The sequence below is a fragment of the Rhipicephalus sanguineus genome, chromosome 6 (assembly GCF_013339695.2).
Source record: "Rhipicephalus sanguineus isolate Rsan-2018 chromosome 6, BIME_Rsan_1.4, whole genome shotgun sequence".
NCBI classification, from domain to species: domain Eukaryota; kingdom Metazoa; phylum Arthropoda; class Arachnida; order Ixodida; family Ixodidae; genus Rhipicephalus; species Rhipicephalus sanguineus.
In genome coordinates, this window is record NC_051181.1 from 26,657,128 (window position 1) to 26,677,218 (window position 20,091).

At 44.6% G+C, this 20,091-nt stretch overlaps 1 protein-coding gene across 1 annotated transcript in view; it reads left to right on the top strand.

Annotated features, from left to right (window-relative positions):
- LOC119397145 (medium-chain acyl-CoA ligase ACSF2, mitochondrial) overlaps positions 1 to 20,091 on the top strand; it is a 168,559-nt gene that overhangs the window by 92,115 nt on the left and 56,353 nt on the right. The window contains exons 7-9 of the mRNA XM_049416726.1: positions 4,819 to 4,967; positions 6,400 to 6,491; positions 6,563 to 6,639. Of these exons, the coding sequence (XP_049272683.1) occupies positions 4,819 to 4,967; positions 6,400 to 6,491; positions 6,563 to 6,639 (318 nt within the window). The remainder of the gene's footprint in view (positions 1 to 4,818; positions 4,968 to 6,399; positions 6,492 to 6,562; positions 6,640 to 20,091) is intronic.

Here is a 20,091-nt window from a genome sequence, read left to right on the forward strand (position 1 = left end):
TTGCCAACCTGCGGCGCCCAAGCGCGGCTGGGCGGAGGGAACAGGGACATTTTGCCAGCAGCCGCCGCAGTGGCGCTGCATGTCTGATTTGAAGCAGCAGCGCACGAGGCCTATAGTGGCCAAAAATCCCTACACGTTGTACAAGCTCTCCTATATCTCTACACAATAAGCCCTACTTCTGTGAAGACACGTTTCACTTTCGTGTTATACCGATTCCTGACACGGAGGGATCACAAATATATTGAAAATAGAGCGTTGGGTATTGATATAAAACGCAAATGTATCGCATTATATCATATGGACAAACGTTACTGCTGTCTACTTGTGACAATGGGAAAACTTAGTGTGCGAAAGTGTACAGAAGACATCGCAGCAGAAGGCAACTAAGGCACTTCTGAGGTTACTAAGAGAAACGTATTTGGACATGCGGCTGTTAGTGTAATGTCGCGTACCACGCAAGTGTGACGGACTGTGAATGAGTCTGTGTGGGCTTGTCATGTGCTATCTTTCTCTCTCTCTCTCTCTTTCCTCTCCATCTTTAAGTCTCCCCCACCCTGTTCTCATGTGTAGGCAGTGTTGTAGGCGTTACCGAAAAAAAGTAACTAAATACGTTACTCGTTACGCTAACAAAAAAAGGAACGCGTTACCGCCCTAAGTTACCTCTTAAAAAAGGTAACGCGTTACCGTTACAGTTACCCTAAAAAAGTAACGGACGTTACTTCTGCCGTTACTTTATGGTCACAAGTTTTATTCACCGCATTTCAACTGTATGAACCCCAAATAACTGTTTTACGAAGCTGATATTTATAATTCACACAAAACGTCTTTCACAAACGACAATTTTTGCGCGAAGTACCGATTTAACGAGAATAGGTTGCACAGAGGTGTCGTACCATGGCAGCAGTAGCGTAGCCAGAAATTTTTTTCGGGGGTGCATGGGGCGGGGGGCGTTAAGCCATACTTTATGTATGGTTGTGCGTGCGTTTGTATGTGTGCGTGTACATATACACATGGAAAATGAAAGATTTCAGGGGGGAGGGAGAGGAGGATTGAACCCCCCCCCCCCCCGGCAACGCCAGTGCTTGGCAGTAGTGGAGTGAGCTAACGTAGCGTGTACAGTTACATGTAATGGCTGCTTACTCTGTGGCACATGGTAAATCCATTTTCTCAGTGTGACGTTAAACACAAAATTACATTTTATCATCAAACGGCTTAGTTTTCGGGAAAAAAAGATTTGCACACATGTATTTTTCCCATTTAAAAATCTGTATACTTGCCTCAAAAATTGCGAGCGTTTATGTGAAGGTGCTCAAGGTCAGCCTCGTTCGCTGAAAAATTGGGTAACTATAGGAATGTGTACCCGCAGTTGGTGATAGAAAGAAGCAAACTTCATTTTGAAAACGAAGTTGATAATCATCGGTATATTATTGCAAAGGGAATTTTCTAATAACTACAACTTGTTGTAGAAATAAAGCAACATCTGCATTTCAAAGCTATCATCGGACAGATTGCCTCTCTCTTAATGAATACGTCTACACCTACACTGAATAGGCACTCGAAGGACGCATTGGACGGTACTCTTAACGCCTGATGAATGAAAATAGCGCGAAAAAACGTAGGACGAGACGAAGAAGGTTACAGCACAAGCGCATGTGCTGTAGCCTTCTTCGTCTCGTCCTACGTTTTTTCGCGCTATTTTCATTCATCATGAATTGCCAACTAGCCCAACAGTCTATTCTTAACGCCTGGCGAGCCGGCATGAGTGCGCCGCTGCGAAAATAGAACGTCGTGGCAAGCTCTGCAATAATGGCGCATATGAGACGCGGGAATTTTGAGTAAAACTTCCGGGATAATTAAAAGAAAAGTAACGAGTAACGTGAGACCTCACGTTATCGAAAAATGTTAACGTAAGTACGTTACCCGTTACAGTTCCTAAATAGTAACGAGTACGTTACTAAGTTACCGAAAAAAGTAACACGTTGCCGGTAACGCCGTTACTTGTAACGCGTTACCGCCAACACTGTGTGTAGGGTAACAAACCTGTTGTCCTAAACTGGTTAACCTCCCTGCCTTTCCTTCTCTGCTATTTCTTCTCTCTTCTTAGTGTGCGGAATATCGTGATAATTTCATTCTCGTGAAGAGTGGTCACTACGGTTTTGAAAATTGCACAAATAATTTTTTTACTTGCCATCACTCTTTCGCTATTAGTGTTAAGCTCACTAGTATAGAAAACACTCGGCACGGGGCCATGTTCAGCTCAGCAAATTACAGTATCAACTCAAGCAGTGCAGTTACTAGGCTGCTAATTCTGTTATATTTGCTTGCGTTACTTTCATAAGTAAGTCGACCAGGCGAAATAGTATAATCTGTAACTCCGTCGGCCGCCTTTTACTTATATTCTGTTTTTTTTTAACTATTTCTACTTTAGCCACAAACCAGCTAGCTCGAATATATACGTGTTTACTACGAATGATAGTGAGCTTGATTTCTTGAGGTGCGGTAGTTTTATTTAACTTTGCTTATTGGCGGTGGAACCAGATTACTGGGATTTGAAAAAGAAAAAAAGAAAAATGAGCTTCGTGTTCAATATCATTTCTAAATAAATATATTGAGCAATTTTTCGCAACTGCGGAATTTGATTCGGCAGCTCAAGTGCTGTACAACCCATACTATTGTGTAGTGCAACAGGTCTATAATGGGGCAAATACGCAATTCCCTGACGTAGAGTATACTTATAGCAGTTTAACTTTAAACCGCCCAAAGTATTCTTACGACCGTTGTAGGCTGTCAAGCTTCTCGTTCGTAGGGCCTGTCGTAAAAGAACAAACCAACTAAATGTACAACGAAACAGATTGATTAGCTAACATCTATCGATGTAACAAAACGTGCAGAAGTCACGTTATACTTGCAGAAAATCGATTGGCGAGGTTTGACTGAGAAAAACAATTCAATATATTTGGATACTAAGGAGTTCAACTCAAATGAATTGCCATGTTCTGTTAGGGCGGCTTCCTTTCTGTTACACATGTTCGTTCTGCTACACACGTCTTTATAGCAATTCTTACTGTGCTTGTTGAATCAGGGCTAATTTCGTGTCATCATATAGGGCGCTTACTTTGGTATGTTCGCAAGGAAACCTGAATATTGTTTTAAGACAAAACGCATGAACAATTCGTTTTCTCTTTTTTTTTTTCGCGCTGCTATACTCGGCGACAACTTGGCATTGGAGCGAGGGCTACGGAGGCGGGGCATCTGCACATTTGTGTTACTACGCAAGTAGTTCGGCATCTTGCAGCCGATTTCAGTTCCAGTTTCGGTTTCGCTTGCTCCCATCGCTAGAGCGTTTAGCACCACGTCTACATGCAGAATGGGAACATCAGTGTGCGTAGATGCATCTACCTACTGTACTGTGTATTGTCACAGGGTTGTTACGTTGACGAAGGCAGCAGTGGGTGTGTCGAAGATGAAACTCTTTATTTGGCCAAAACTGTGGGCGGGAAACGAGTCAGTCAGAGCGTCTTCCGTCAATAATTCTGACAAGTCGTAAAGCGTGTCGGCTTTTATACATGTTCTATCGAATGTTCCAGTGTTATCGCTGGTGGCCACGTAATCTCCGACTATTCGCGTACAGCGCGCAATCTTAACAGAAAGATCTAAAACAATCGTGGTGATTCTGGAACATCGCATCGCGGTCTGCACGGAGCATTCCAAACAGTCTTTGCGGGTGAAGCCTGAAGAAAACAAAATAAGACACATGGGAATATGATGAACGCCACCAAGAGCACACCGCAACCTGAATACGGCGTTTGCTAGATTGTAACGCGATCACGATTGTAACGCGAGGGGCGACTTTAGTAGCAAAAATTTGAAGAAAAAGCTCGCATTGTATTCGAATAAATACGGAATGCAAGTACCATGATGCCACTGAATTGGGTTTAGATTTAAAGAGAGCTCACGCTTAATTAAAAAGAGACTGACGCAGAATATTTTATCAAGCTTCGCTGGCCACACACCTTCACAGAGCGTAGTTTCTCAGCCGTAGGTATTTCATTGCGCATGAAGTAGCTGTGCACTTTGCGCCGCAATGCTGCCAACGCAAACGTGTAATGGCGCCGCAGCCGCGTCTTGTCGGTGATGCGCTTTTCAGCTTGGCCCGAGAAATTCAATTTCTTGCGCTTCAGGGAGGCAAGTGGGGCCCGCAGAGCTTCAGCCTTGATACGCTTAACTGTTCGCTCACTCACTCCGGTGAGCTCGGCGACAGTCCGGCACACTGCATTTGCAGACAAGTCACGCTGGCGGCGCCTCACTCCAGCGATGACATTGCAGATAACTTGCGTGGTCTGGTTTGATAGCCACTTTATGTCACATTCTTCGGAGAACGAAACGGCGAGTTTGCGACCGCACACGGTTCAGGCCAACGGTTCAGGGTCATCGCGGACGCCATGTTTACTGAGACTCTGAGAGAGCAGGCGTGAGGCAAATGTGGTGCAGGCGTGAGGAAAACGTGGTGCTGTCCAAAAAATAAAGACAGAAACAAACTTGAAGTTTACAATAACATTTTTTCACGAATGGCTTCCCATACTCGTTCTATTTTTATAATGAAGAAATCTTTATTTATTCGAGCTAGGTAACTTTTTGAATTAGAAAATAAATATAGGTACTATTTCCTGGCGCGCGCGCATGCATGCACTTTGGCTCTGTAGCTTCCACAGTGGTGCCAAGAAAAGTTGTCGCGGAGTATAGGAAGGTTTTCTTTTTTGTTAATGAATCAATGCCGACTTTTCCATCGACTCTCACCTTTCCTGTATTTTCACGCAGCGCAGCGTGATGTGTTGCGTGATGCCACTGTACCACGCTTTCGGGCACGTCGACTTTGCCATCTGTGGCATAGCGGAGGGCATCACCACCGTCTACCTGCCGCCCGGAACCCCTCCCGCTCACATCCTGGCGTGCATTGAACAGTACAAGTGAGTAACTTGTCAAGAGAGTAGTGTGCGAAACGCCTGGGGTCCCTTGTCGATTGGTAAAATCAATTTGACGGCCATATCGTTTAAGCGTTGACTTTATTTCGTTTTCATTTTGACCATTCATTTTTTTATATCTGTTGCTTTATATTTCTCAAACGACACTATGTAATCAGACACACACACCTATTCTATTGACTATATTTTATTTATTGTTTATATGCGCTTTCGTCCAGCAGTATTTTTTCTAAGCGATGAGCTCTTCGTAATGTATGCGTAAATCCAACAAGTTGAGATGCTTTTCCATGCAGCTTCAAACGGCGTGCCATCTCGCAGAAACGAAGTGAAATACATTGCGAGAGTTTAGCCAAAGAAAGGCGAGGCGGCGGCAATGTCGACATTGCGTTGGTAGCACGAATTCTTGAATGACATATGTTGTGGCCTACGGCGAATACCGTCGGACGGTCAGAATCCGCATCTCATGAGCCGATAAAGGATTTCGCCTAAATAACTAACACACGATCTCTCTCTTTCAAATTACTTTGACGTCTATTTGGCTCACGAACGGTGCCGCGATGGTACAATGTTTTCGTTACTCCGCGGCTGACCCGAATGTCAAGGATTAGATCTCGCCTATGGCGCTCGCATATCGAGTGAGGCGAAGTGCTGGAGGCCCGTGTACATAAATTTAGATGCACGCACTTAGCAGATGGCTTAGCAGGTGACTGAACACGTGCATTCACTTAGCAAATTCACAGCGTACGCTGGAAGAGCGCTCTCAGGAGCTCGTGGTAGACTGTATGAGAACGCTTACCGCCCGTACTGAGCATGCAAAGCACTGGTACAGCCCGCTTTCTTTATGGTCTCAGGGTACGTTGCGTAGTGTGACATTGCGTGCATTTCGCATTTTATATGCACACAAAGTACGAACAAGGCCATGGCAAGACCAAGGCAAAAGAAAGTCATGACGCTCCGTGTACTCTTATGGGAGGCACGTGCGGGTTCGCAAGCAACAAAAGAAAAAAAATCCATAACCTGCATAACCTCATCATTATGCTGAGGTGATGTTTAATACATAATTTGGAAAATAATAGTGTTTTTATCGACATCATGATTAAACGTCCCGTAACAGACATTTCTCTCGTGAAGTTGAAAAAAACGTTCTACTTTTACCGGACTGAATACCAATGAGGTGCTCACATTAAATGTGGTCGACCCTGTACATAAGTATTCTTCTGCGCGTTAAGAATGCGATATTTCAGTCGCTAGCCGTTCACAGTATTGCCAGACGAAAAATTGCAAAACAATATAATATTGTACAATTTCAGATTTTCATGTGTTGCATCACGCTTGTTTCTTCTATTAGGCATGGACCTTCAAATTCATCCGAAAATGTCGTGAATGGCGATCAGGCATTGCACTTTTCCACATGCAGGTGCACAACGTTACAGGGAACGCCAACACTCTACCACGACTTGCTGCACTCTCCGGAACTTGGGCGCCGGGACGTTAGCAGCATTTGCGAAGGTTTGCACTAGCCTTTGTTACTTCTCACGCCACAAGAAATAGCAGCGCAAGGGCTAAGGATTCTGACGCAGGGCTCATTGGAGCAACGAGCTTGCAGCGGCCGGCTCTGGAGAACATTGCTGAAAAACTTCACATTCGTCGCTTAGTGGTGAGTGCTGCCAGCATCACGACATTTGATTCGCAGGTAGATGACGAACATTTTTACGGCGGTGCTTTTATAGGCTAATCTCTAGCGGATCGCTGCGTGCGTAGGCCAGGCGTGAGGTGCAAGAACAGGGAATAAAAAATATAAATGCATTAAACAAAAAAAATTCCTGGCAGGGCTGTATTTGAACCTGGGCCCCTGCGCTCCAAAAGTGGGTGCCTACACCACTGAGCCACATATTATTTCTTTCTTTTTTTGTTCATTGGGAAGAATAAAACCGTTATACTTACGATGACATTTCAAAAAATTATTATTGACGCTTCTTTACACGCGAATAAAAGACACGAAACCAGTCTAGAGTGTCACGAGAACGTTCATGTGTCCCGCGTATTTGAACTATTCGTACATTGAAGATGTTTTCGTTGACGGCGGAGGTTCAGCGTTCTCGTCGATCAGTATTTCTTTCCAAAAACTATTCAGCCGAATAAGGAAGATAAGGTGAGACAGTATTGTCCTGTCTTTTGTCAGGTCAACGTACGTGCTATCGACAGCGTTAATTTCAAAGTCCTCTTTTGATTTTTGCTGTAGAATTTTCGAAAAGAACACTGCATCACAACAACCAACAAAAGAAGGATCAATGGTTTTCGGCTCTGTGCGCTATCTTCAACGTACTGGATGATAGAGGCAGCGCTGCTAAGTTCGAAAGACATATTACAGTTCGTCTATGTCGTCCCTGTTTTCTGCATTTCTAACTTCGCAACGCTGCCTTTATCATCGAGTACGTTCCAGCTAGCCCCTACACAAGCTCTTCAACATGCATCCCGGGAACAAAGGACCATTTAGTCCATTGCCATGTTGTCACAGGAAAAGTACCTGTGGGCAGCTTAACGAAGGAAGTCTTTGTTGCCGGAGACGCGCACATTTTCTTAACTCGAGTCAGTGCATCAGATAAGTGACGATTTCCAAAGAAAGCTCAATACAGTGAGATTGGAAAGCCAACATCAATAACATCCGCCACCTCATTGCGGCTTGCGTTAAATAAAGAGGTTATTAAATATCTTGTTTGCAGCAATAGTGTGGCATCAACAGTTTCTATTTGAAACCCATATAACACGAAATCCTTAACAATTGAAGACACAATAAGGGATGGTAAACAAAATAAGATAAGCATCTCTCAAATAAGGGATTGTGCAACATCGCGAAAGAAAGTAAAACGCGTGACTAAGTGCCATATAAAAAACATGGCTGATCCCTCCGTCATAGGAATCAGTATAACACGAAAGTAAAACGTGTCTTTACAGTAGTAGTCGAATGTTTACTTTACATTGACATAAGAGAGCTTGCACAATGTCTATTGGTGTTTGGCAGCTATAGCACCGTTTAACGTGGATGCACCCATCTTATCGCTTGGTGTTACATGTCCAACCCGACAACTAACGTCCATGATCACTGATTAAACAAACCTTTGTGGTAGCTGTAGTAGTTAAGGGTGAGAGCGTAATAAGAGATACCGGTGTGACAGAAAGAAGAGCGTCGCTCACTGGACGTAGAATTTCGACTAAGGTCGCCCCCCGCGGCATGTTAAAGAGTTATTGAACAACACGGCCGGACTAGACGGAAACGCAACGCGTGTCATGCCTCCTCTCTAGCCTGGCTGCGATTTTTCTAGGGGCGAGCGTCAGCAGGAAACGCGGTGTTACAGCCAGGCGATGCAGGCGTGCGTCGCAGAGCTATTTTTAATGTGGATGAATGCTATTAGCGAGGCCGAGGCTTGGCCTAAGGTCGCCACCTCGCGATGTGTTAAAGGGGAACTCCGCTTCATTTTCGAGCATATTGAGATAACGCTGTTTTCAAATAGTATTAACACGCACACGCGCTTCTTCTATCACGCGAACAGCAAGCTGGCTATGTCATCCGACGCGGAATCAAGCTGCGCCAGCCCGTCTCAACTCATCAGTGACGAGTTCAGCGATGATTGCAGCTACTATATGAGCGCGGGAGCATCGCCTTTTGATTTCTACCCGCCGGCGCGTGAAGTAGCTCACGCGTACCGCGTCGATCTCCTCGTTGCTCAGTATTGTGCGTGCTTACTGTAAGACCCGATGTCAATGACGACTAAGACGCTATGCAGCTAACAAAGCCGAACTTTGCTCGCGTCGTCGCCGCCTCGTAGAAGAAAGCGCGCGCTGCAACCGTCTGCTGGGCGAGGCGGGGTCGGAAAAGAGTAGGCACTTGTCACATACACAGGGTGGCCCGCGTTAAGAGGCGTGATTCCGGAATTGGCTACCAATTTTAAAATTCGTTTTCTAAAAAGACTAAATGACTTACGGTTGTATAATTTGCCACATATCATCAGGGCACCGAAGAGAACATATGTTGAATGTTTAACTGAAATCGGTGAATACAGAAAAATCCCCGGAGTTCTCCTTTAAGGCGCTGAAAAAATTGCACTTCTACTCGAAACGCGCCGAATGGGGCGGACGCGTTGCAGGAGCTAATCGCGGCCGGAGGCCCCGATAATGATGTATTACTACACTTTACCGGTACCAGACGCCGACAACACCCCGCCGACCAAGAATACTGCGAGAGGAAAGTGTGAAATTTAAAAGGCGCGTTTGCAAAGCTTCCGGAGTGTGTGACGTCGGCGCGGTCAGTTAGCTTGCTTGGCATGTGTTGCCGCGGACCGAGAGGTCGTGAGTTCAGCTCCCAATGATGACTTTTTCTTCATGTGTTTCTTTGCCATATGATCGTGTGCATTTATGACGTCATTTCCGTGACGGAAATACGTCACTGAAGTCTTGATGGATGCCGGCATAAAACACTTTCGTGTTAAAAAATTCTAAAGGACCAATAGCGCCTGTTTCGAGCGGCAGAAACATGTTATCTCGCCTCAATGATTACCAATAATAATATCTGCGGTTTAATGTCCCAAAACGACGATATGATTATGAGAGACGCCGTAGTGGAGGGCTCCGGAAATTTGGACCACCTGGGGTTCTTTAACGTGAACCTAAATCTCAATGATTCCCAAGTAGAGCACCAGACGAAACGGCGGAAGCTTGCAGAAAGTGAACATATTTACACGATATGCATGCGTTGTACCCGTGATGCAAAGCAAACGTAAAGGGAGAACACTTTCTGTGACGGCTTCGTTAATATTTGTGATGGTGGAATAAAATCCCTCAGCAGAAGAGCGTATTAAAGCCGACGTAAAAAAGCGTACACATCAGGAAAATGGCTCCTTTGCTAAAAATTTCATGCAAAAGAAACGTTTCGCCTGGTGCCTTCAACGAGGCTGCTCAATATGCTGCCGAACTTTTTAAAGAAAACGGTAATACCGCCGCAACTGTGTTCTGGTCAATGCAGCAACATACAATAGAACTGGACGCTTACGCATCCCTTAGAGAACTCCCAAATGAGCTTTCGCGCCCGCAAACTGCGCTTGGCATCCACCTTCACAGGTTCCAATGGCTTCAGTTTTAAATGCGTAAGTATTTCTATGTCGAGTCATGAGAAAACTGTCGGCCGGTCCCTCTGTCTCGAAAGACGATCACCGCTCTAAAGAAATAAGTTACTAAAGAAATGAAACTGTCGCTTCTGTGCTTGTCTGTCATCCCGGGCCCTGTGGCTCCGAAGGCAAGTGTTTTAATCTCAATGCTACACAGCTTTTTGTTCCTTTATCGCTAGTGCTCGACATGTATCGCAGCACGAAATTAATGAGCGCAAGATACACCAGCAAAAAGACGGATTATTAGCAGCGCTCTTCCATGGCATGACATTGTGCTGTCTTTTTAATATTCCTTCAATGCTCTCAGGTGATGGATCCTGGCCAGTCACGCATGTGCAGGCTGTTGCAATTTCAGCAGTGCCAGCTACCGTGCATAAGTTCATCAAAATGTACACGAGGCGGTGGGGCATACAGGTCACAGTGGTAGCCCGCCATCCTTGAGAATAACAAACATTGGAAGATCAAGAGCACGGTGTGGTCGTGCGGGAGTCCATCACCATCGTATATTGGCAGACACGTATACCTGATGTCGTGGGGATCCATGGGTAGCTTCGTTTTCAGCGTTCTTTGCAGCACGTCCCAGGTATAAACCCCTTCGCAATAGTGGACGAATACATACTCTATATCATCAGGCTTTGTTTTACAAATTAGGCAGCGAATTCCCCATGGCATGTGCAAAACACGTTACTCAAGAAAGGTTTTAGCGTTCAATTAGTAGTACGAAAAAGAACGTTTCGGTGGCTGGCTGTACTGAGATCTTTTTTTTTACCCTTTTTAATTAGTCCAGACCTTGGCCTCCACTTCACGCGGTTCTGTACATGGGGACGCCCAAAGCACTATCAGGCAGTTTACGGTATCAGTTTTTCTGTTTAACCCTCCACAAATGTTCTACTGAAAAAGCTTCTCTGAGGCCTAACTTTTGTAAACCTGTTTATCACGACCAAATAGCCGTGTGTGGTCCATGTCCGCAGATCCATGAATATGGACCGCTCCTAGCGTTAATTCCACTACGAACGCGAGGAACGGCCACGCAAACAATACGGCGCGGCCACAACCGCATAATGCGAGCGGTTTCACGAACTGAAAAGTACGAAACACACAACTGGCACGACGGGATAGGCACCGAAGTAAGGAGCCGTCGACTTCTCGCAGGCGGCAGCCTTGCAATGTCTGCTACGAGATGTATATATGACGTGTATGGTGTCGTAATGCACACCACAGCAAATGAAAACGTGTGTATGGAAGTAGGAACCCTTCACGACAACTCTTGGTGAGGCAGAAAGGAGTCGACTAATCCATGCAGAAAATTTGACGCTTGATGCTACAGCCCAAAGGCTGTAGCATCAAGCGATAAGAGCTAACAATAGGCAAGGCGCCGTGACTCTCTTTTGACTTTTTTTTGTTAGAGTGCAGAACGCACGTGCACCTCGCCGTCGAGCCAGAAAAGTGGTTTTATGGGAAAGAGTTTCCATTAGAAATATTTTCTTAACGTAGTCGTTCATCATCTCTAAAAGGTGCATCTGATTTTCCCGATAGTTTCGTTGGCCATCCAATCCGTAAGTGTCGCTGACCCCAGTCACGGGGCTGAACATCCAAGTGAGGGGCAACGACTAGCAAGGGGAGTTAAATCAGCGACTGGCGGTGGCAGCGTTGGTATAGGAGAGATGTCGAGTGACCAAGCGATTCACTATTTACCAGCAAACAGCGTGGTTTTAAGGTGCCACGGGTACGTGTAGTCGATGGTTAGGGAATGACACTATAGCGCAGGCAGCCGTCTAAAACGTCGGACCAGCCGTCGTCTACAAGTTCGTCGAGCATTTCTAGCTACTGCGAGTCGGCACCCCTACACTATTATTCACTAATGGACTGGTTCACGGGGAAGTTTCGAATTATTTAAGTCTTTAGCTTCTGAATGGTCTTCAGGAACTGTGCGATATTCTCTGCAAAAGCCGGAGACTCAATTCAAGATTTCTCACCGGAGAACGTCAGTTAATTGGCAATTGTAATGATATTGTAACCATGGAACGCGTTTATTTACAAGATAGGAAAAAAACATAGTTCGGAACGAAAGCAGGTCATGGAGCCGCTCGCTAGACAGTACAGCTTCGTCCTCCTCTTCCTCTATCCTCCGCTAGCACCTTTCACTTCCGTTCGCAGACGATGTCCACTGGGCGAGCAAGTAGGAAGACTGACAGTAATAAGGTTTAAGGCCCGCGATATGTGTCAGATGCGTCTTGAGAGAGCGGTGACCATTGATTGTGACGCTAGAGATTACGTATGTAACGTCACTGAAGCTGTGGAAAATTACAAATGGACCGGCGAAGCGGGCCCAGAACTTTTTGCACAAGCCACATTTGCGGACTGGTGTCCACAACCACACAAGTAAAAAGAAAGATAGTGTCGAGATAGCTGCGAGGGGAGCGATCGTAAAGAAAACGCCAGGCCTGCGTGGAACACGCAGCAGCGTCACAGCGAAATCTGGAAGAGCGGCCTTTATAGAGACCGTTGTAAACTCTCTTGGGCAACCATACTAAAAGTACAGTTGCAAGAAACCCACTACGCCATAAATCATCAGAATTTTTTGCGAAGTGGGCAAGCACCTGCTGTGCAATTATTGGTGATTCTGTGGAGAAGCCCGCTACGCATCTGTAAAACATTATGTGCACTTTGTTGATGCTATGGCTGACGACGATGAAAGCGGAGCCCTTTGTAATGGGTGGAAGCTTTTAGCCACCCACTCTTGTTATTTTATTCTTTTACCACATTATATTACGCGACAGCATTGAAGAGCTCTTTCCGCCGAAATTCCGGTGTCGGTGGTTGTGAGCGAAAAATCATCTTGTCCGTGACCGAAAACTCGAGAAAGATGGGAAGAAAATAAATAATAAAAAACTTTGGTTCGAGGGAGCTGTGAACGCAGGCCGTCTGCGCGTCAAGCCGCTTCGGAAGCTGCTTCGCAGTGCTTCGGAATAAAAACAGTATATGAATTTCATGTAGTGGAAGGAGTCTCCTTTACCAATGTAATACTGCGTGTCAGAAGCGTAGAATCGCGTCAGGCGTCAGAACATGTGTATTGCGCAACGCGTGGGTATTTTATAGGCCCACCCATTCCATGGCGCTCAGACATACTTAACCATCATCAGCTGCAAAAGGATCAACAATGTGAGCAGTTGCGTAGGTTCGCGTGTTGCCTTGCGGACTCGTAGTGGGCGCTTAGCTGACTCGCAAAAGGAAGAATTATGGCGTAGTGGGTACTTAACAACTGTGCTTGCAATAGGCATTCTAGCATAGTTCGTGGGTGTCTTGTGCGTTTGCGCTGTAGTTTTAGACTCAGGATTCTGGTCGAGGTGTAACATATATACTGGGATTCTGGTTCAGCCGTCTCGTTTCTGCTCTCCTGTGGAGTAAGTCTACAAGAGCCAAAGCGTTCCCACTAGCTCGCGCCACCACGAGCCTAGGGACGCTCTTCTTTTTCCCTGGCCGACTGGACACCAGTGGCGTGGCGCTACAACCCCAAAATGGAAAGCTAGCGTCGGTTGCCAGCAATACGACGCAAACGCAGCGCGGGCAATGGTGCAGCACGGCCCGCGTCTCGCATAATTTTTAATTTCGCCACGTGTGGCGTCCCGTGCGTTTCACCCAACGCCGCGTGCGTCTGTATTCTGCCGTTAGTGTCATGGAGAACGAATGAGGCATGGAGGAATCGCCACGTACATCCTTACAAAGCTTTTTCCTTCCAACAGAAAACAGGTAGTCGGCAGAAAAGCGGACGCTCAAAAAACGCACACTTGCCGCAACTTCCTTCATATAGCCTTGCACTGCACCTTTCATCACTTGAGTGCTGACAACAAACGCGGGCAACAGTCGACCAAATCTTATTTGGCACACTGTTAACAGGAAGGGGTCACTTGGCTCTCGAAAAAAGAAAAAAAAAACCTATTTACCAACTGTTTTATGAACAGATGTGCCAGTGCCCATCCCAATGTACAGAGCGCTATATACTGCATGTAAGGGTCATAATGTACTTAAGCGAGTTAAAAAAATGGAAGCACCTCCAAATGCAAAGTCTTTCTTTTTTAAATTACATACAGGAACACTACCAGTAAGAACCTTTTTAGAGGGGCGTGGTTTCTATATGCCATAGAGCTCTGTAGCAAACCTGAAACAACTGACCACGTCTTTCTGCACTGTTGGGAGGGGGTGTACTTTTGGGATGTGTTGCAGAGGACAACAAAAAAAAAAAGAATTTCCGTTGCACCCTCCTGGAATTAGGTAGTTACCAATAGACAATGAGGACGAATTACCTTTTGACCTAATCATGATGATTGGCTTGCACAGTATATGGCGCTCACGAATCGCGGGATTTTAATGTGACCCGGAAAGAAGATCAGCAAGACAGTATTTTCAAGAAAGCATGACCCGGTGGATCGAGGTCGAAAAATTAAAAAAAAAATGTAGTCCTCCCCGAGGCAGAGGCAGCATGAGGACACAACCTGTATGTTTCCCAGATGTCGCGATTTGGCCGCTTACTTTCTGTGTCCCCCAAGTGTCCATCTTGTATGTGTCCCATTTGTGACCGTCCTTTATGTATCCGATATGTAACCGTCCTTTATGTCTCCCAGATGTCGCGATTTGGCCGCTGACTTTGTCTCCTCAAAGTGTCCGTCCTGTATGTGTCCTATAAGTAGCCACCCTTTACGCAGACCAGAAATTAGGCCACTACATTGCCTGTATGATGCAGCATATTACGGCTGCTATAATTTCGATGCACATGCATACACAACTCTGCAATATTACTCATTTATTATCATTTACACTGTACAGATTAGAGCACTTCATAGACATTATTCAAACTGGCAATGTATATATGTCGGCGGTTGAAGAAAAATAATATTAACAGATCAGCCTTAACCCCATAACGCCGGAACACATAATTAACATTTTAGAAGTTTTAACTTGTTCTGCATCTTTTTTGGTAATGAAGAGTACATTCATTTCTGGAAAACGCAAAAACAAATGTTTTAAGAAACTGATCATGACGGCAATTTATGACCAAGAGGCACTTCCCAAGGCATTATAAACACTATGGGCTACTTAGATAAGCTTTGCACACCTAAGTGTATCAGAGTGACTTCTTGGGCTTCATGGGTTAATTACAAATGTATGTAACCTTCTAGAGTGGAAGAAGTGGAACAATCATAACTTCACAGCAAACTCAGAATGAACACACAAATAAAATATTCCAATAAATGAGGAATGTGGCAAACGTCAGTGCGCTACCCAGAGCTGCTCACAAAAATGCATGCTAAAATAATTAAATGCTGCAATAAATTAGGAGTGGGGCAAACACAACATCAGTGCACTACCAGAGATGCGTGGTTGGCACCAAAATAGCATACTTAGCATGCATAATCTGAAGCAAGAAACTATAGCCTACACAAAAGTAGTACACTGTAAGTCACCCTTGACTGCTCAACTGAAGGTCACGCGATCAAATCCCGGCCGTGGTGGCCACATTTTCGATCGAGGAAGGAATGCTTGATGCCCATCTACTTAGATTTAGGTGCACCTTATAGAACTCAGGTGGTGGAAATTTCAGGAGCCCTCCACTACGACGTCCCTCATAATCATAATGTGGTTAAATCCAAACACTTATATTATTATACTTCACACAACTAAAGCAAGCAGATAAAACTGTGTAGTTTAAAAAATGTCGCCACCATTCATCTCCTAATGCCGAGACCTGCATTTCAATATTTCAGAATGCCTTCCGTAAGTTATCATTAACAAAGTTAAATATGATTAGGCATTACAGCAGGACATCACATGATTGCACTTATGAAATGAATTTCCGGAAGACAATGAAATATGTATGATTAGAAAAGCATATTACAATAAAATGTACGGTGAATATTAAAGTGAAAATAAAATAGTGAATTGATGCATTACTGCCTTATCACAAAATTGAAAGTTCAATTTTAAAAATGATAACTGCACATAAGATATGAATTAAAACATGACAAACGAGTCGAGAGAGCCGCTCACTCAATAGATTTTGAAAAGACGAAATGCAAAGCTAAGGAAGCAGCACTGACACATTCAGGATTGTGTTTTGTGGTTGCATTAAAATTCAGCCCTGGGAAAAACATGAAAACCAACTTTGCAGGTAAGGTATGTGTCCATGGGGACACAAAGTAAGACATTACCGCTGTCAGCCGCCCAATTAACTAAGATTAAATAATGAAATGTTTAGTGACTACAGCAAGCGGGCATCTTTGTATTGAAAAGTTGGAGGCAGTCGTGTTTCTACACAGTTCCACTTGGAAGAATTCTAGCATATCTGTGCTACGAGATATCCCACTGCAAAGTTTAATTGTAGTTTGCATGATGCAAGGCGGTGAGGATCAGCAAAATATTACTCCCTGGTGTGACGAGCAGTCACTGCTTGCTATCACCAGCCGGCAGGAAAAGGGTAAACGTTATCATGTTTGCCTATGCCTTCGACCCGCTGTCACATTAAATGTGGCACATCAGGGAGGAGCTTTATGCCAGTGCTCAAGGTCCTGCATGTATAATGATGAAAGCCGGAATTAAACTTTGCAGCAGGATACCTGAGCCCAGACATGCTAGAAGAATTCTTCCAAGTGGAATCCTGTAGAAATGCAGCTGGCTCAAACTTCTTAATACACACATGCCCGCTTCCTGCAGTCACTACAAAGGTTCATTATTAAATCTTAGTTAATTGCACGGCTGACAGCGATAATTATTGTACCACTTTGTGTCCCCCTGGATAATAACATATCTGCAAAGATGGCTTTGACGTGACTTACAGAGCGGACTTTTTTATAAGAAAAACAATAAGCTTAATTTTGAACACCCTGTACATGTGAGCTACTTGAACACAGCAAACAGGTGGCTGAAGAGCCCACTCCGTTGTTCTCAGTGCAGTTCCCCTTGTAGAGGAAACAGAAGCCATGCGCAGCTGCTGTACATCAGCAACGAACTTGTCCATGAGCCAGCATTGATGACAGGCTTGTCCGGATTTCTTTCACACTCGCTTTGTACAAGGAGCACGTATAGGCTGCAATGGAAACAACAGAATAACAATTTAGTGACACATGTGTCTGTTAGCAAAGCTGAATTCCTCACATGTTCTTTTTTAACTTATCTGGAACAATATGTTTTAGATAAGTTTAAAACAAGCAGGACGTACACAAACTAGAGAAATTACAAGAAAAACTTGGTTGATGCATTCTTGGTGAACACAGTCGCAACCTTATTAAAGAATATGGAATTTCCACATCGCAGATGTGTAAAAAATATGCTTGAATATTGTTCCTGCATAATGCAGGGTGCGCTAGGGTGTGCTTTCGCTACAGTACATTCGTACCCTGAAGCCTAAAATAAAGACAGAAGGAGTAGTCACGAAACGTTTCACAAGAGCTTAACGTACAGTATGTTCCCATTATGCTGGAATTGTGTTCTCAGTTCTGTGTGGGTATAGATGCGGTGCACGGCCACCATTTTCAGTGGCACCTGACTCCACTCAGTGAGAAACACATAAAGGGAATGCTGCGAAATAAATGCAATAAAAAGCGTGTTGTGGATGAACTTTTTATGCTTTTGATGTCGAGGATCTAGCCTTACCATTTTAGCTTGCTCACATACTAATGCAAAGGTACAGATCTTAGGAAAAGATGCCCCCTGTTTGCTGTATGTGTCAACCACGTGTAATTGAAAGTTCCGTGCATGAGTAATATCATTGGCTGCTATCGGTAAATTCTGTTCTTGCAGCTAGCCAAACCTATGTGTGAGTATGCATTCACACAGGCACATTTGTATTCCTGTAGCTATATTATGATACTTATACGATGTCTTCCTTAAAGGGAATGCAATGCAATATGCACCATATGAATATTTTATTTATTGCACAAAAGCACAACAGCACTCCACATACATGACAGTATGCACATTCATGACGTATCCATTGCAGGTACCATGTAAAATTAAATTATGTCTGCTTGCAAACAAAACTAACGTAGCTTTCTTCAGGCTGCTCACATTGGGATGATTATATAATGTCAGAAATTGGTTTCACTCTACTATTGTGTGCTGCTATATTGCGGTCATTAGTTTCAATGATTCTGGTTGGCTAAAAAAGCAATACTCCTCACTAATGCATCACAGGCTGTCTAATGGCCATGTGGAGAAAAAGGTGGAAATGCTAAGACTTACAAGGCACCAATCTTGAACCACATGCCATCCCAATAAAGCATGCAGGCTTCTGCAACAATCTCTGGCAACCAGAATCCTGGAAGCTATTGACCACAATTTAGCAAATACACAATAAACATTCGATGAAACTTATTTATGAAGTTGTATAATTGTTTCAATGCCAACAGCGTAAAAAAACACAGTCTAGATTTCTTGTGTTCTCAGGTACAATACATTGTCTAATTTTACATTTGAACAGCAACACATGCATGACTTATGCATGCATACCGTGAAGTGTGTATAATATTATTTCGAGTTATGAGCAATAAATAAGATGTTCATATGTTGCACATACCACGGATCCTTTTTAACATCTGGAGCGCATGCCTAGAGAATTTACTTTATCCGATAGACCGTTAAGCTTTTCATCTATCAGAAAATGTCACTGCAGGTGGGCGTACAAGCTGTTTATAATGTTCGTACCCGTACAAGTATGTGTTTAGCGAAGTTTTAACGCCAAGGTGGGGCGAGGCGCATACAATTCTTAATAACCAGAACAAAATAACAAAAGCCAAACACGACAGAAACAAGCAGAATAAAAAAGTTGTGCTCGAACGCGTGGACTGATGCTCGAATTAGCGCTTGCACTGTTTAGGTGCGACAATTTTGTCCCAAACAGAGATAAAGGATTCGCTGGAGTACAGTTCAAGTTTAACGTACGGCTTAACACGCACGGGTGCCGGCTGCATCAGGCAACCTATGTTGCGGGTGAAAACATCGGCCGAATTTGACGAAACGGGCTGTATAAACACCTCAGCGTAAGTTCAAGCTTCGCGAGCCGTACCGAAGACGAAGCAACATGCTATTTCAAGATCACGCACACGCATCAACCCGAGTATCACGGCAGTTTAAAGATACGTGCCAGCGCGGATGCATACACATGCACACGTTTGACCACCCGCAAGGAGGAAAAAACATCTCTCTGATAGTAGTCAAAACATTGCTATTATAACGATCCTGTAGCTATTGAAAAGAGTACGCGCAGCATATGGAACTGCCGTAGAAGAGTTCAGTGCGCTAAAAAAGTGAGCATGAATTACTAAAAGGTCCAAGCATACGCGCCTTAGGCACGATCGACGCTTACAGCTAACAAACGCCGTCTTCGCCCATCTATTAAGCCAAAATAGTAGTTTACCGCGAGCGGGGCCACCCTCCAACACCACTGCCGACAGAGGAGGGCACAGCCACAACTCTGTTCAAATCCCCCGCCGAATCACAGCCGCGCATGCGCACTCTCCTTTACGCGTCAAACAAAAGAAAAAGCTCGCCCGCGCTTAAAATCACACAAACTTACCTTGATCCTGGTGAAATGATAGACACAAACAGGCTCGCTACGTTAATAAAAGCTCATTTATCGTCTACTGGCTAAGAAAAACTTATTTAACGGCGTCATTATCGCGCTCTCGGTGTTAACCAAGCGCTGACAGCAACAACGTGGTGTATACATACCTGGTGAGTGCTCCACGATATGAAGCAGCCGGTCTTCGCTGCGCATCCTCGTAATAAGCAGCACCGGCAGAACACACAGGACGAGCACAAGGCGCAAGCACACTTCAAACAAGGGAAAAATTCACTCAAACTCGGCCCTTCGCGACGCGGCGATGCGACGAGCAGCAAACGCAAAACAAGAAAAAGTGGTACCACGTGGTATCAGCCCCGCAGACGTGAACCGC